The sequence below is a fragment of the Chelonia mydas genome, chromosome 2 (genome assembly GCF_015237465.2).
Source record: "Chelonia mydas isolate rCheMyd1 chromosome 2, rCheMyd1.pri.v2, whole genome shotgun sequence".
Taxonomy (NCBI): Eukaryota; Metazoa; Chordata; order Testudines; family Cheloniidae; genus Chelonia; species Chelonia mydas.
Genome location: NC_057850.1, coordinates 195,350,574 through 195,367,548, shown reverse-complemented (window position 1 = coordinate 195,367,548; position 16,975 = coordinate 195,350,574). Strand labels below are relative to the sequence as shown.

Here is a 16,975-nt window from a genome sequence, read left to right as displayed (position 1 = left end):
GATCCAATGACTGGTCTGGTACGCTGTCCTCGAGCATAAAAGCCTGGCTTAGTGCCTGGCTGGGGTTTGTGCTGGCCTTGGTTCTGGCCCGGCGCATTATTGTTACTATTGTTGTTACGCCGTCGCCTGTTATCCCTGCCTCGCCTACAATAAGGCTCATGCCTATGGCGAGGCTAGTACTGGTATTGAGGGGGAGGCTGGGGCTTAAAGGGCTTCCTCTGGGTCGCCAGGGTGTGCATACCCAGCAACTTAAGTGTAGCTCGTGAGTCCTTGAGGCTGTTCAGCCTCATGTCTGTCTGGTCCGAGAAGAGCCTGGATCCTTCGAAGGGGAGGTCCTGGAGTATATTCTGGACCTTGGGCGGCAGGCCTGACTCCTGGAGCAACGCCGAGCGCCTCATGACCACCCCTGACGCGATTGTTCTAGCCGCTGGGTCTGCCAAATCCAGGGAGGCTTGGAGAGAGGTCTTGGCTACTGCCTTGCCCTCGTCCACCAGGGCTGTGAACTCCTGTTGGGAACCTTGCGGGAGGTTGTCAAACTTCCCCACCGCCACCCAGGAGTTGAAATTGTGCCTGTTGAGGATGGCCTGCTGGTTCGCAATCCTCAACTGAAGGTCCCCAGATAAGTACACCTTTCTGCCAAAAAGGTCCAGGCGTTTCGCCTCCTTGGCCTTAGGGGCTGGGGCTTGCTGTCCATGGCGCTCCCTTTCGTTTACCACTGAGACCACTAGGGAGCAAGGACTCGGGTGGCAGAACAGGAGCTCATAGCCCTTAGATGGGGCAAAGTATTTATGCTCCACTCCTTTGGCCGTTTGAGTGCTGGAGGCCAGGGTCTGCCATATGGTCTTATAGTTGGACTGAATGGTCTTAATAAGTGGGAGCGCTATTCTGGATGGACCTTTGGGGCTCAAAATGTCCACCATGTGGTCCTCCTACTCAACCGTCTCCTCGGCCTGCAACCCCAAGTTCTGGGCTACCCTGTGCAGCAACTCTTGGTGGGCTCTATGGTCTATTGGTGGAGGGCCAGACACCTCTGTACCCGCCATCGTCTCATCCGGGGATGACGAGGAGGTTAGCTGCTGCTTGACCCCTCTGGCTGGTCCTCCTCGTCCCCTTCTCCTGTGGGAGGGGCCTCTGGCTCGGGCCAGGGTGGGAGTCCATGGGACGGCACCGGACCCAGTGCCGGTCTCTCCGGTTTATCCTGGGGGGATGCTGGAGGCCTGGATACTGCAGCCTCTGGCACTGTCTGGCATCTGTGCGGGGACCGGGACCGCTGCACCGAGTAACTTGCCCTGGATGGGGCCCTTTGGTGCTCCTGATAGTCCCAGGGGGTCCAGAAGGGCCAATGGCCTGGCGGCCACCACTGGGGTTGCCAGCCCACCTGAGGGTCCCTGTTGTCCGGGCCCCGGTGCGGGTAGCTATAGCGGCTGGAGTCCGTGCCGGACTGTGACGCTGATCGCGAAGGCCATGGCGGTCCCAACGATCTGCGCCAGCGGGAGGACGAGCGGCTCCTGGCTGAGCGGGAGTGGGAGCAGTACGGGTATCCCTGGGACCGGGATCTGGCCCAGGACTGGTGCCGGCGTTCCCTGGACCGGGACCATCTGTGGGAGGGCCGTCTCAACTCCTCCCGGTGCTGGTCTCTGGGTGGTGCCGGAGAACTGTGTGCCCTTTCCTGTGCTTCCTCGCGCCGACCCACTCCCGGTGCCACGATCTCCTTCTGGGCCGCTGGCAACTGTGAGTCTGCGGAGTCGGAGCTCGACCAGGACCAACTCCGGGAGCGGTGCCAGGACGGTGTCCTCGAGGGGCACACTATTGCCGGCTTCCCCTCGACGGCACCCGAGGCATGGGTGCCGGAGGGTTCTCCCCATACGGGAGGGGGCTCGCCGCCGACAGCTTGATGAGGTCCTTTGCAGCCTCAAAGGTGCCAGGCGTGGAGGGCTGATCTGTTATGCCCTTGAGCCCATCGTCCCCACTGAGCTCACTTAGGTCTGGGCTTGGTGGGGCTTGTGCTGCCGGGACCACTGGTGTCAGCGCTGGTACCATGGCCTTCCCGCTCTTATCGGCGCTCGGAGCCTTGGGAGGCGCCGGCCTCCTGTGCAGGGAATGACCGCGCCTTCCTTTCAGCTGTGCTGGGGGCCGCGCTGGGGCCTAATCTGGCGCTCTGGGGCCGACAGTTTACGGTGCTTAGCCGGTGTCAGGTCTCTCGATGGCTCCGGGGCACTATGCACCGAGGAAGCCGGAGCCGGCATCGGGCGCTCCGGGCCCAGTGGCTGCAATGCGGCCTCCATCAACAGCTGCTTTAAACGAAAGTCTCTCTCTTTCCTTGTTCTTGGCTTAAACACCTTGCAAATCTTACACCGTTCAGTTTGATGTCCGTCCCCCAGGCAACGTAGACACGAGTCGTGGGGGTCACTAACTGGCATATGTTTGCGGCACGTGGCGCAAGCCTTGAAGCCATGGGCCTGTGGCATGCCCCACAGCCCGGGGCGGGTGCTGGAAGCCTGCAAGCACCTAATCACTTTAGTGTCCACAATAAAGTTACGTTAACTAACTGATAACAGCTACTCTGAAGGCTAACGGACTGCTCTTCTATGAGAGAGAAAGAGAGTGAGAGAGGTTGTTCCAACGCTGCTACGGATGGTAAGAAGGAACTGGAGGGGGTCGGGCTGGAGGGGGTATATATGCACGGCGCAGTGGCTCCACTTGGGGGGCCCCGCTGGCCCGACGGGAGCCGCTAAGGGAAAAAGTTTCAAACGCTCGTGCACACAGCGCATGCACACCTAATGTGGAATGGACATGAACCCGCACTCGAAGAAGAACCATCAATTCTTTTGCTAGCTGCCTATTTCTGGAACATTTAAAGAATGTTTTGATGTTTGTTTTCACGCATTCAGCTATTTGCTTGTCAAATTCTCCTAATTTCCTTCTTACAGATAACTTGTAGCTCATGCTCCTTTTTGTTGGTTTCACTTGGGCTGGATTTCCATTTTCTGAAGGATGTCTATTTGTGTTGAGCAACCTTTTGAAGCTTGTCATTTAGCCATACCTTCTGTTTTACTGGTTTCCTTTCTCCTTCCCTTTTGTTTACAGTGAGGTATGCAAGCTTTCTGAGACTATTATTGTTTATTTAAGTAGCATCCACCTCAAATCTAAGGATTCACTTCTGACTCTAGGGCCTTTTTCATTAATACCTGAAATCCCTTTCTAAAATGTAGTGTCATTAAGCTAGGCCTTTCTCAAGGTAGTTTTTTAACTGTGTAAAAGCACTTAGAAAATCACTGCATTATAGAGCTTGTAGTCATCACTTCAAAATAATCCTACTAACTAAATAAGATTTTAAACAGGCCACTAGTATATTTACCAAACTCATCAGGACGAAGAAACATTCCAAATGTATGGTCTGGTGGAACGTTCATAGTTTCTGCTATGCTGTCAATGAGAAGAAGTGTGCTAGTTAAGTGTGTTATTACTGATCAAAATGCATGCTACATTCTAATTGTGAAAAATTAATCTATCATCTCTCTACCCATACTATAACCAAAGAATAAAGAAAGCTCCATTCAGCAGACTTCTCCTGAAACTTGTTCACTGGTACTTTTTTACATGAATCAAAGCTGCCACTACTGATGATTCCTTTCTTTTACAAACCCTGTTTTAGTGTAAAATACCAATTGTCAAAAATACTATATAGCAGACTTCTAATGTCTTTGAATTCGATGTTTATATTTTCTGAGGGAAAAAATCTTGTGACCCAAACAAATTATTTTTCTATTTATCGGACAAAAGAAATACAAGTGTAAAGTCTTTTTAGTGTATCTGTCAAATAACACTTTATATCTATGGTGAATCTGATCTCTAGTCAAAATAACACCTACAATTAAACAGTTATTAACTAGAGAAAGGATATTCATCACGTGACAGATAAGATTTTCAAAAGTTTTCTGATTTTTGCAGTTCTGTGCCTACAACAACAGAAGCCAAGGCAACATCCATCTGGAAAATTTGACCCTATTTTATTAACTAAAGCCAACATTTATTGATGATACTAAATATTTATTTGTTTAGGATTATTTAACATAAATAGCTGCTTCAACATATTCCTTCAAAATGTAAAAACAAATCAATATTCTTCTTTAACTCTTAGTTTAATAGCTATATATTTACTATATGAACCACAAATCTCCATCATAAACAAGAAAGGCACCTATGTTCCCCTTCCACACATAGGAGCACAATAATCAACAGCCCCAAGGTTTTTGATGTGTAGCTATTTGGCTGCATTCTCACCCTCTCACCTTTTCTGCATTACTGATGGGATGTGGATAGGATAAGAGGAGGGTCTACAAAAACAAGTGGAGACTGAGAATTCCTGGTGCCAACCCTGCAAAACCCCAGGCAGCTGCATGGAGAGTTTTTCAGGCTCCTCCAGAAATAACAACACAGCTGGCTCCGGCCATGCTGCCATTAGCTGAATGTTCAAGCGATCCATTCTGTAACCCCTACAATGGGGCTTGGAGAGTCTGAGGGTAGTTGGTGGTGCTTCAAGCAGCATCAACTCAGTGGATTTTAATTCCTGCTAGAGGAGAACATGCTGATAAACAATTTGCCCTCAACTCGTCCATTGCCTGGCCACACAACCTTTTCTCATGCAGACAATCAGCTGGGTTTTCTATGGAGGGAAAATGGGAATATTGGTGATGCAAACATATAATCAAAATTAGTGTCAGTGGAGGTACTAACAAACAGTTAACTCACCTTCCCATCCCTTTTTCTACAGACTAGGAATGCCAGTTCCCTCAAACTTTGGAAGCTCAGGCAAGGCTGCAGAAGCCAGACATGTCAGACACCACCACACATAGGAAGTGGCACACACTAATCTGCAATACATTTATTTTTAAGATACACATTTAGGCCCCAATTCAGTAAAACACGAAAGCCTATGTTTAAAGTTAAGTGCATGTTTTAGGGCCTTATTTTCTCAAATTAGGGCCTGAATCAGGGCCTAAATTTCTTAAAAGTCCCTTAAAAAGAGGGATGGTAAATTTCTGTACAGCACTGTTCAAATGTGCTCCAAATGAGTTGGATTTAGGCCTTCTTAGATTAATATTGTATATATTCTATACAGAAAAAAGAGGAAGTGCTTTTTGCAGTTACGGACACCTATTTACTTTTTCAATTCAGTGAAAAATCATTGATCATTTAAAGTGAAATTCACTCTTCTCTCCTCTTCCTCCCATGTTCAAATCCCAATTAACCTGGCTTTTTGTGGAGAATTTTGGGATTTGGGGAGGGATGGAATCCAGCTCCCAACCTATCAACAGACGGCAAGGCTGCAATGCAGCCCCACAGCGACCATTATTAAAGCCTAATAAAAGCTGCATTCCCATAAATGCAAATCTTTTAGCCCCATCCTAGGTCCTCCACCAATAACTCCTCTCCATACCGGTTTCTTTAGGGCTGGTGAAAAGCGCCCCTCTCCAGCATATGAGGGTCAGTGGCACCCATGCCCAGCCACACCACCAGTTTTCCCTAGCCCCATAATGGGACAATATAGGGCTTGAGAATGCTGAGGGCCTTGCACCGGGTCTGGATAATTACATCCTTGGAAAATATCTCTTCACTTACGGATCAAGGACTTTTCCAAGCTGAGGCTGAAATTTTTCCTTGAAATCATCACTTCTTTTGGACACTATTTTTGCTGCTTTCTTTCTACAAAATTGGAAAATAATTGTCAGATATGGTTGCTAAATGACGGCATTATAATTTGAAGGAAACAGAAATAAGAAATAAGAAAGCACTCCAACCTACAAGCTTCCTGTTTTGAAAACAAAGATTTATTTGGTTTGTATTTAGAAACCTAATTTTAATGTATATTTTCATAGTGCTTTTCCCCAACTTTTAAAATATATTAACATTTAGAATTAATTTGCAAATAGGAGAGCAGCAGGAGCATCCATAACATGTCTCATTTGCCCTTCCAAAATCTCACACTGGCATATATCAGTTATTTGTGCACCTAAGTGAAAATCTTTCTCCGCAGGCTACAAAACAAGAGCATAGCTGCTCAGCATCCTCTACTACTCATCATACTAGTTGGAGAAGACACTAGGGTCACAGAACCATCCCCTCCACAAAAGAGTAGAAGCCGATATACGGGTAGGCACAATTTCTTAGCTATAACGAATTTCCAGGAAAAAAATAAAGGAATTTTGGGTGTGATTCATTGCAGATGTAAAACTACATTCAATCATAAAGGCCTGGCTTGGCAAATCAGGCCCACAATCTATTACTATCCATTGTAACTTACAGTTGGAGATTGTAAAGCCAGCGTAAAGATTTGGATACATTTCGTCCATCATTAAAGTGAGGTGTTTCTTTTCCATAAACATGATATTTGTTGAACGTTGATGGCTCATATTTCCTGTTTATTGCTTCCCCTGTGGAAGCAAATGTTTTCCGTTACTCTGTGTGAAATACATTGACTGGGAAAATATACTGGAATAAATACTTTACCTCCTGCAATTCTATGAAGAAACAAAAACAAATCTTTGAAATTCTGATTTCATCTGGTTTATTGCACCTCTCTGCAATCTGCTTTTGAAAGAACCTCATTTGACACTTTCAGGAAAACATTTTCCACTGCTTCTTTTACATTAAAAGTTTCATCTGGCTGCATTACAGCATACAAGTTCTATATAATCCATCATCATTGATGGGGATAGTTGAAATTTATTGTTTTTAAAAGTGTATACGTTCCATCTGAATGGGACAGATTCTCTCTTGTGCTGTTGACTTTTTATGCTGCTCTGGTAGTGTAGAGAGGTTGTAAAGGGGATGGAAACAGATCTCAGTGAATACTTCCAGCAGCAAAGTGGTACTAGAATGGCTCTCTGCTATCCCCATCACAACCTCCAACATAGAGGTAAACGGAGTCCCATTACAAACTAGCACAATTTAAAGCTGGCCCCTGGCTGGAGCCAGAATATGAGAGGTGCATATGTGTCTTAAAGGAAATAGAGAATCTTGCTTTGCACTTTTATCTCACTCCACCTCCCTACATATGTCACTTATCTTCTTAGACAGCAAGCTCTTTGTGGCAGTGTTTGTGCCTTCTTATATGTTTGGCCAGCATATACGAAAATGTGGATGCCAGTGGAATACAAAACATTATTTATTCTACCTTCTTTATACACAGGTAAATTGAAGCTCAGAGCATAAATCACAGAATTGAGAAGAGAACCCAGGTGTCCTGACTCCTAATCTCCTTTTCTAAGCTCTAATACTTGCTCATTATCATCCAAAATTAAAGGAGCTACAGTTTTACAAATCTATTTTGTTGTCTTATTTGTACATATATATTAGTATTTCCATGATAGAATCCCCTTCCCAAAAAATGATTTTTTGAAAGTACTGTAACTTTTTTGCTTCATATTAATTTATATCTCAATGAATAAATACAGTATGTTATGTAGTGTAAAGCATCAAAAAGCTATAACTAGCTTTATACATATTTAGACTTTTTGTATTACTGATCACCAGCCCTTGATCTTACTCACCTACATTGTAATCATTGTGTGTCACAACATACAATTCATGTCCTTCTTTTGCTTCATTATCCACTTCCTCAAAGGTTTTTGGTGGATTTATAACCTCTCCACCAGGTGTATCTGCAAAGTGAACAAATACTAATCAATATGGTAATAAAATCTTTCTTAAAATAAGACTTTTCCTGCATATTGAATTTTTAACAGTATCTTACTGGAAGATACCACTTAATACTTTGGCAATATAATATTTACTATCTAAGTTTTAGTCAGGCAGCTTTCCACGAACACAGCCATGATGAAATGGGATAGGGGAGAGCTGCAGGGGGCTGAGATGGGACTTCAGGGTCCTAGGCCTCTATATCAGAGGTTCTCAAACTGTGGTCTGCGGATTACCAGTGGTCCGCGAGCTCCATTCAGATAATTCCCTCTATGGTGTGCGCCTGGGCAGTCGCACACGAGAGAATGAAGGGCCACGCCCCTAATTAGTGGAGCCTCGCAGGTGTGGCTCCACTAGTTAGGTGGCTGGACCCTGGCAAAGATGCACATGTAAGGTGACGTGGTGGCCTTGCAGGGAATAGGAGGAAGGGGGCAGTGGGGTGAGAAGAGCGGGTGGGGGGAATTTGGGACGTGCAGGACTGTGGCGGCCAGAGAAAGAGGTGACTTTCCTCAGCTCCAGGGCTGCGGCTGATGGAGAGAGACAGCCCTCCTTCCTAGCCTCAGCTCTGTGGCTGTTGTAGCGGGGGAGAGACCCCCCCCTCCTTCCTAGCCCCAGCTCAGGGGCTGGTGCGGTGGGGGAGAGAGACCCTCCCTCCTTACCAGCCCCAGCTTGGAGGCTGCTGCGGCGGTGGGAGAGAGGGCACATCCATCGCATTAGAAAGGTAAGACTCCTGATATTAAAATATGAGTTGTGTGATTTTATTTGTACAACAAAAAAAGTTTATTATTAAGTTTTTTTTATATAGTGCTTTTATCCACAGTGCTTTACAGTAGTTAGCTAACGGTACAAACAACATTTGGAAAGATCATTAAGTGGTCCACCGAGACCCTCAGCAATTTTCAAGTGGTTCACAAAAGAAAAGTTTAAGAACCACTCCTCTGTATGATCAACTCTGGCCTCTAGTGGATCCCCTGAAATCTGCACCAATCTCAGAAAATCAGCAAGTTTAGGGAGGGACAGAAATCCCTATCCTTCCTGTGTTTTCTTGATGTTTGAGTATTTTAGTTAATACATTTTTATTACTTATATGCTCTTTTTTGTAATTAGCAGTTGTGATTAGTATTTCTTTTCTATTCTAAACAAGAATTGTTTTAAAGAATAATGCTTATTATTTATGTAACTTCCTGAATCCCATGTTAAATGATAAATTACCATGTATTCAACAACAATACATTTTAACACTAAGTGTGTTACCTCTGATGATTGTTGTTCCAAAAGTGGTGGTAGTCACATCCATGCTGTTAGGTAACATTGAAGTTTGATCATGTGACCTCCCCAGGGGCGCTTGGCGATTTCTTAAATACAGAGCTTCTTTTCTTTCTTCAAATTTTTGTTGAAACCGAGTTTTTCGAGGTGGATTTGTCAAGAAGCCAGCCTGAAGGAATCACACATAGTATGAGTGGCAGAGACACAGCAAAATCTCTCTAATTCAGAATAAAAAAAATAGTTGTCTCTGCCCACTTCTCAACAAAGATTTAATAGTAGGAGTGCTTTAATGAGCATTACTTTCACCAAATATACTATAAAACACTAGTACACTGACTTACTTGTACACTTACTGACACTTAGCATCAGCAATTAATGCCAAGCTACAGGTTAGATAGATTTTTTTGATACAGAATTCTATTTTTACATGCGTGTTCTTCCACTTGTTCATTTGCAAAATTCACAGAATTTTGCCCTTAGTTTCTAAAATGTAATATCACAAATACTATTTCTGAAATTATGTGTACACCTTGAGTACAATAGGATATCAAAAGTATCACTTTTAGTTAACAAAGACCAAAAGCAAGAAAAGAAAATTAGCTAATTTGACAGTGCTCCTGAACAGCGAGTGCTGTTCTGAGGTATTAAGTCAGTTCATTAACATGATCAATATTTTATCTCTGAAACCAGTCAGGGAGAAAGTAGTGAAAATGTTGTGCGGGGGGAGGGTGTGTTAAAGAACTAGAAATTGGAATGAATAATGAAGCTTGCTACTGTAAAATGTAATTCAATAAAAATTTCTGGTTTTTAAATGTCTTTCTATTTATTTCACAATTAAAATTCCTTTGATTAACTTCAGAATTCAGACAACCCACTGTAATACTGAAAAGTCACAGCATAGCACACTTAGCATCCCCTTAAGGCTAAGCAAATAATAAATACATAGATAACAATAATATTAATTGTAGGGGGGTTTGGAGGGAGCAAGAGGGTTGAACAACTGAAAGGTATGGGTGGGTAGATTGTGCCGCTGAGTGAGAGATTTGTCTCTATTCTTTATATGGGGATTGAGGTGTTGGTCATAGATACATGTTAGCAGCTGAGAGGATGTTTAAAGCATTTGTCATTAGGAATGTGTACCCTCTCATACACCAGCTATATACACTCAGTTATGACTGGGCAGAACCAAGTTATAGATCAATACATACTATTTGGGACTATTTTTAAACACACAAAAAATTCAGATTCTTACACTCAGTGAAGACTGGGAGCTAATGCCATGTGTCAAATGAACTGCAATATCAGGATCGTTTGCTCTGCCATAGAATATTCTTTCAGCACCAGGAGCTGGACTTGTAGAATTGAGAAACTTTCTCACAACAGGTGGTGTAATAGGCTGTAAGACAACGGAAAAACAATTTTACAGGAAACAGTGACTTATTAGCTTTTTCCTTGTTCCTCCCATTAGAGACATGATTGTCATCAGAAGAGTATGTCAGCTAATATGTTCCATGGTATTTTCCTGTACATCCCACCACCATCCTCTTCACCTGCAGGATCATCAACCAAAAGCACAGTTTTTTCAAAGGGAAGAATGATCTCCATCAAGAGGAGTAATATTATCTCTGTAAGCAATAAAGCACAGTACCCTAACCTGTTTATAACACAGTTTGGTCCTAGTCCATACAGGCAAGACCAAATCACATTATACCATGGATGGAAAAGGTGTTTAAACATGGTGGATTTTATAGAGTAGAAATGTGCACAGTGTTTTGTGAGGGCATCAGCTGGTCTCGGGACACAGTTTATTGAACTACATGGAAAATCATTTAAGTTCTTGCATTTCAAGAAAAGAAGAGATGGACAAAAATCTCTTAGGCCTGATTCTCCTCTCGGTTACGCTGCTATATATCAGAAGTAACATCAGTTGATTTACACTGGTTTAAAACAGGTATAAGTGAGGCCTTATTCACACTTGAAATTATTTTCCCCTGTTGTTACTAGCAATTCAGTTCTACCAATGGTGGCAGCTACTATGGCTGTCACTATTCCTATCTTTTATTTGTAGCTCTGAGCTGGGCTACATGACACCCGTGTTAAAATTAACAGTGGTTGCAGAACCTTCTCTGTGCTAGGGCTGCCAATATTGCGAACGCCAGACCAGCTGAGCCAGTTTTAGCAAGAGTGGGAAATTGTTACATAAAACCCCTAGTGTAGACCGTCTGAGAGGAGAATCAGGCTAAACTGTGGGCAGAGACTTAATTTGTTTATTGTAGTTATGTCTCAATGTCTCTGCTAGGAGATGTGATGTACTGTCCCAACACACACTAGTACACTCACCCTCGGAAAAACTTCAGTCAGACAACTGGCAGCTGTATCTCCAATTGGGATCAGTTTTCCTGCCTAAATAATGAAAACAAAAAATAATGCAGAGACCACAGCACATATCAGCAGTAGGGGCTGGCCAGCAGAATCAGCATTTTAAACCTTGCAGGGAATTTTGCCTGGTCCTGCCTTAGCGACATTATGACAAAACCTTATTTTAATAAGGAGGGGGGGGACAGAAATAAAATGAACATACAAACCCAGCCTCTCTGCCCCAGGAACTATCACTCGCCAGGAGCCCCCCTCACAGACCCCAGAGTCCCCAAAATTTGAGCCGAGCTCTGGCTAAGGGACAGCAGTGAGCAGCACCTGCCGGGTCACCCTGAGAAATCCCGGGGTGCTGGAGAGTGGGGGGAGGGTTATAGATTAAGTACCGGGAGAAGGGGGTGGACAAGGAGACACAGAATAGGTTGGAATATGAACAAGAGGCTGCTAGGCAGCTCTCCAACACCACTTTCTACAAGCTATTACCTTGTGATCCCATTGAGGGTTACCAAAAGAAACTACACCATTTGCTCAAGAAACTCCCTGAAAAAGCACAAGAACAAATCCACACAGACACATCCCTGGAACCCCGACCAGAGGTATTCTATCTGCTACCCAAGATCCATAAACCTGGAAATCCTGGACGCCCCATCATCTCAGGCATTGGCACCCTGACAGCAGGATTGTCTGGCTATGTAGACTCCCTTCTCAGGCCCTACGCTACCAGCACTCCTAGCTGTCTTCGAGACACCACTGACTTCCTGAGGAAACTACAATCCATCGGTGATCTTCCTGAAAACGCCATCCTGGCCACTATGGATGTAGAAGCCCTCTACACCAACATTCCGCACAAAGATAGACTACAAGCCTTCAGGAACAGTATCCCCGACAATGTCACGGCAAAGCTAGTGGCTGAACTTTTTGACTTTGTCCTCACCCAAAACTATTTCACATTTGGGGACAACGTATACCTTCAAATCAGCGGCACTGCTATGGTACCCGCATGGCCCCACAGTATGCCAACATTTTTATGGCTGACTAAGAACAACGCTTCCTCAGCTCTCGTCCCCTAATGCACCTACTCTGCTTGCGCTATATTGATGACATCTTCATCATCTGGACCCATGGAAAAGAAGCACTTGAGGAATTCCACCATGATTTCAACAATTTCCATCCCACCATCAACCTCAGCCTGGACCAGTCCACACAAGAGATCCACTTCCTGGACTCTATGGTGCTAATAAGCGATGGTCACATAAACACCACCCTATACCGGAAACCTACTGACCGCTATTCCTACCTACATGCCTCCAGCTTTCATCCAGACCACACCACACGATCCACTGTCTACAGCAAAGCTCTATGATACAACCACATTTGCTCCAACCCCTCAGACAGAGACAAACACCTACAAGATCTCTATCAAGCGTTCTTACAGCTACAATACCCACCTGCTGAAGTGAAGAAACAGATTGACAGAGCCAGACGAGTACCCAGAAGTCACCTACTACAGGACAGGCCCAACAAAGAAAATAACAGAACACCACTAGCCATCACCTTCAGCCTCCAACTAAAACCTCTCCAACGCATCATCAATGATCTACAACTTATCCTGAAGGACGACCCATTACTCTCACAGATCTTGGGAGACAGGCCAGTCCTTGCTTACAGACAGCCCCCCAACCTGAAGCAAATACTCACCAGCAACCCCACACCACACAACAGAACCACTAACCCAGGAACCTATCCTTGCAACAAAACCCATTGCCAACTGTGCCCACATATCTATTCAGGGGACACCATCACAGGGCCTAATAACATCAGCCACACTATCAGAGGCTCGTTCACCTGCACATCTACCAATGTGATGTATGCCATCATGTGCCAGCAATGCCCCTCTGCCACGTACATTGGGCAAACCAGACAGTCTCTACGTAAAAGAATAAATGGACACAAATCAGATGTCAAGAATTATAACATTCAAAAACCAGTCGGAGAACACTTCAATCTCTTTGGTCACTTGATTACAGACCTAAAAGTGGCAATTCTTCAACAAAAAAACTTCAAAAACAGACTCCAGCGAGAGACTGCTGAATTGGAATTAATTTGCAAACTGGATACAATTAACTTAGGCTTGAATAAAGATTGGGAGTGGATGGGTCATTACACAAAGTAAAACTGTTTCCCCATGTTTATTTCTCCCCCCCTCCTCAGACGTTCTTGTCAACTGCTGGAAATGGCCCACCTTGATTATCACTACAAAATGCCCCCCCCCCGCCCCCCCCCCCGCTGGTAATAGCTCACCTTACCTGATCACTCTCCTTACAGTGTGTATGGTAACACCCATTGTGTCATGTTCTCTGTGTATATAAATCTCCCCACTGTATTTTCCACTGAATGCATCCGATGAAGTGAGCTGTAGCCCACGAAAGCTTATGCTCAAATAGATTGGTTAGTCTCTAAGGTGCCACTAGTCCTCCTTTTCTTTTTGCGGATACAGACTAACACGGCTGCTACTCTGATAGACAGGGACAGAAGGACGGACACACACAGAGCGCCCAGTGGCAGAGGGACACACGGACACAGACGGACACATGGAGAAAGGCAGAGAGACAGGAAGACACAGACAGACACAGGGACACACGGACTCGGGGGACACACACGGGCCGACACATGGGCGCAGACAGACGGACACAGAGGGACACACGGACAGAGAAAGCGGGACACGAAGACACAGACAGACACAGGGAGAGGGCCACAGAGGGACTCACTGTTGGCAGCTCGGGAAACCTGTCAAAGAACCGCCCCCGGTACACGGGCCGCAGCTCCCCGACCATGGCGGCGCCGGGCCGGGCAGGCTGAGCGGCGGCGGCGGCGGCGGCGGGATGTTTACTCCGGTTACCTGGTAACGCGCTCGGCCCAACACCGCCCCCTGCAGGCAGCGGGCGGCACCAGCCCCCTGTGAGCGCACTGGGGCCACCGCCCACTTCGGCACTGCCCCCTCCCCCCCCACGGACACCGCCCCCTGCGGCACCGCCCCCTTAGCACTTTCCCCGCCGCCCACGAGCACCGCCCCCTTCGGCACCGCCCCTATCCCCCGTCCCCCACCCCCCGCAGGCACTTCCCCATTCGGCACCGCCCCCGCCTTCGGCATCCGCCCAGCGTCCTGACCCCTCCTGCCCTCTACCCGCATCCCCCGCGGCGCCCAAACCCCTTCGCCCTCTGCCCCATCCCCCGCAGCGCCCGATCCCTCTGCCCCCATGTGCCGCAGCACCCCGATGCCTCCGCCCTCATCCCCCGCAGCTCCCTGACTCCATCTGCCCTCTGCCCACATCTCCTGCAGTGCCCCGACCTCTCGGCCCACATCCCCCACAGCATCCTGACCCCATCTACCCTCTGTCCCCATCGCCTGTGGCATCCTGACCCCATCCGCCCTCTGCCCACATCCCCCGCAGCACCCTGACCCCCATCTGTCCAATGCCCGCATCCCCCGCAGTGCCCTGACCACATTAACCGTCTGCCCACATCCCCTATAGCACCCTGAGCCCCATCAGCCCTCTCCCCGCATCCCCTATAGCACCCTGAGCCCCATCAACCCTCTCCCAGCATCTCCTATAGCACCCTGAGCCCCATCAACCCTCTCCTAGCATCCCCTATAGCACCCTGGCTGCTCTCCCCCCCTTCAACCTAGGGAAATGTAAGTTGATTGGGAAGATGGAGAGAGACTTTGGGTTTTGTGCTGGGTGGTGTTGGTGACTTGTGATATACAGGACGTTAGACTAAATGATCTGGTGCCTTAAACTCTGTGACATAAGTGAGGGAATAATTCCACAAAATGAAAACTCACATTATGTCCTTCATTTGGAGGATCAATGTTTTCTGTTTCTGTGTTAGGAGGCTGAGGGAGAGTGGAGTCCTGGAAAGACAGGCACAGGTTTGAAGGACTTGGACTGCCTTGGACTGGAGCTTTAGGTTGCCCCATTTCTCTCTGATACCACCCTGGAAAATAGGGGTGACTGATGGCATTTCCAAATCATCTGTGCAAACACATTAGAAGAGGAGGGCTCTAATGTGATCTGATAAACTATTAGTCTAATAACTTTTCTTGGTATAGAAAGGTTTCAATAAGGATGAAGAAGCATCTATTTACAGAAAAGATGTCATAATAGTTTTTCTGTTTAAGTGTATATATATCTTACTCTTCCTTTTTATTTTGCCCATGATGCTAGAAATATTCATAAACCTTTTTTTTTTAATTAGTCCCCCAAACCTTGTGACTTTTATTATAATTATAAGGCATAATAACTGTCAAGGGATCTAGTTTCTTTCTCTCCCTGATAACACTTCCGTTACATCTCATGTAAAGGGAACAGGGAAACAACCCAATGCCCTGAGTAACTTCAACAAACTATGGATTTGGTGGCAACATAAACAAAACTTAAAATGACATTCTAGAGTTAATGTCAAGTATTTGTTGAGTCAAATTAACTTCAGTGGGAGTTTGTCTCCTGCAGTAGAAAATTGGACCCTACATAGGGTGACCAGATAGCCAGTGTGAAAAATCAGGACAGGGAGTAGAGGATAATAGGAGACTATATAAGACAAAGCCCCGAATATTGGGACTGTTCCTATAAATCGGGACATCTGGTCACCCTGACCCTACATATTTCATTTCAGGAGGGAAATAGACGTTCTTTGTTACAGCGGGGTCTTTGTAGCTAAAACTGCCCTTAGCAAGTGTTTGGCATTTGATGTTACCACTACTCATTAAATCCCCAACCCCACAGTTTGACGCCTGTCTCTCTCTTACAAGGGCTAAAATCAAGGAAGTGAAACTACCTAAAATCCTGCCTTTCACTTCCCTGATCCAGCATGACTGCTGGGTTTTGCAGCTCAGTTCTCACTCTGACTGTGGTGCTGGGGTAGATGGGATTCAAGCACTTGCTGAGTAACCTTCAGGAAGCTTTAAAAATGTGCAGAGGGTTTTATTTTAAAATAGTAGCTGCTTGGGAGCTATAGTGGGTAAATCAGCAATTTGTGTAGAACGTGATACTCTTGGGGGACAATGTTGTGTTCTTACACAATGGCTTAGGGGTTTATTAATTATTATTATTATTTATTAAGTATCTTTATGAAAATATAGAAATGTTGCTTGCTAAGCAAAACAAAAACTATGCTAGGAAGTAGCTGAACTCATTGCCTTCAGCAAAGGGTTTACAGAGAAGAGAGAAAAAATGGAGAGAGGAAAGACAGAAAAGTGAAGAAAAAATGAAACAAATGAAAGAAATGGGAAAATGAAATAAAGACAGAAAAACTGTACAGGATAACGAAAACGGCAAAAGGCCCAATCCAACCTTCATGGAAGTCAATGAAAGTCTACGCATTAACTACAGTGGGGGGTTAGATCAGACCCTAAGGGAAAAAAATTGGCAAAGCAAACTTTAAACTCTTGGAGGAAATTTTTAAATAAAGAGAAACATGCACTGGGTGAAATCCTGACCACGCCGAAATCAATGGGAGTTTTGCACTAACTTGAATTAGGTCAGGATTTCACCCACTGAATTTAGTTATGGGATCTGGCCCAGGTTGGTGGTGTTCAGAAGTATTATCATCTGATAGCAGAGCATTGACCTATATG

General features: G+C 45.6%; 1 protein-coding gene across 1 annotated transcript in view; it reads right to left on the bottom strand.

The window, feature by feature from the left end:
• Nucleotides 1-14,267, bottom strand: part of EFHB (EF-hand domain family member B) — a 46,395-nt gene extending 32,128 nt beyond the window's left edge. The window contains exons 1-8 of the mRNA XM_007053237.4: nucleotides 14,109-14,267; nucleotides 11,308-11,370; nucleotides 10,220-10,363; nucleotides 8,956-9,136; nucleotides 7,554-7,664; nucleotides 6,305-6,434; nucleotides 5,623-5,706; nucleotides 3,359-3,426 (exon numbers count right to left, since the gene is read on the bottom strand). Coding sequence (XP_007053299.2) covers nucleotides 3,359-3,426; nucleotides 5,623-5,706; nucleotides 6,305-6,434; nucleotides 7,554-7,664; nucleotides 8,956-9,136; nucleotides 10,220-10,363; nucleotides 11,308-11,370; nucleotides 14,109-14,174 — 847 coding nt within the window. The 5' untranslated portion in view covers nucleotides 14,175-14,267. The remainder of the gene's footprint in view (nucleotides 1-3,358; nucleotides 3,427-5,622; nucleotides 5,707-6,304; nucleotides 6,435-7,553; nucleotides 7,665-8,955; nucleotides 9,137-10,219; nucleotides 10,364-11,307; nucleotides 11,371-14,108) is intronic.
• Nucleotides 14,268-16,975: the final 2,708 nt, after the last annotated feature.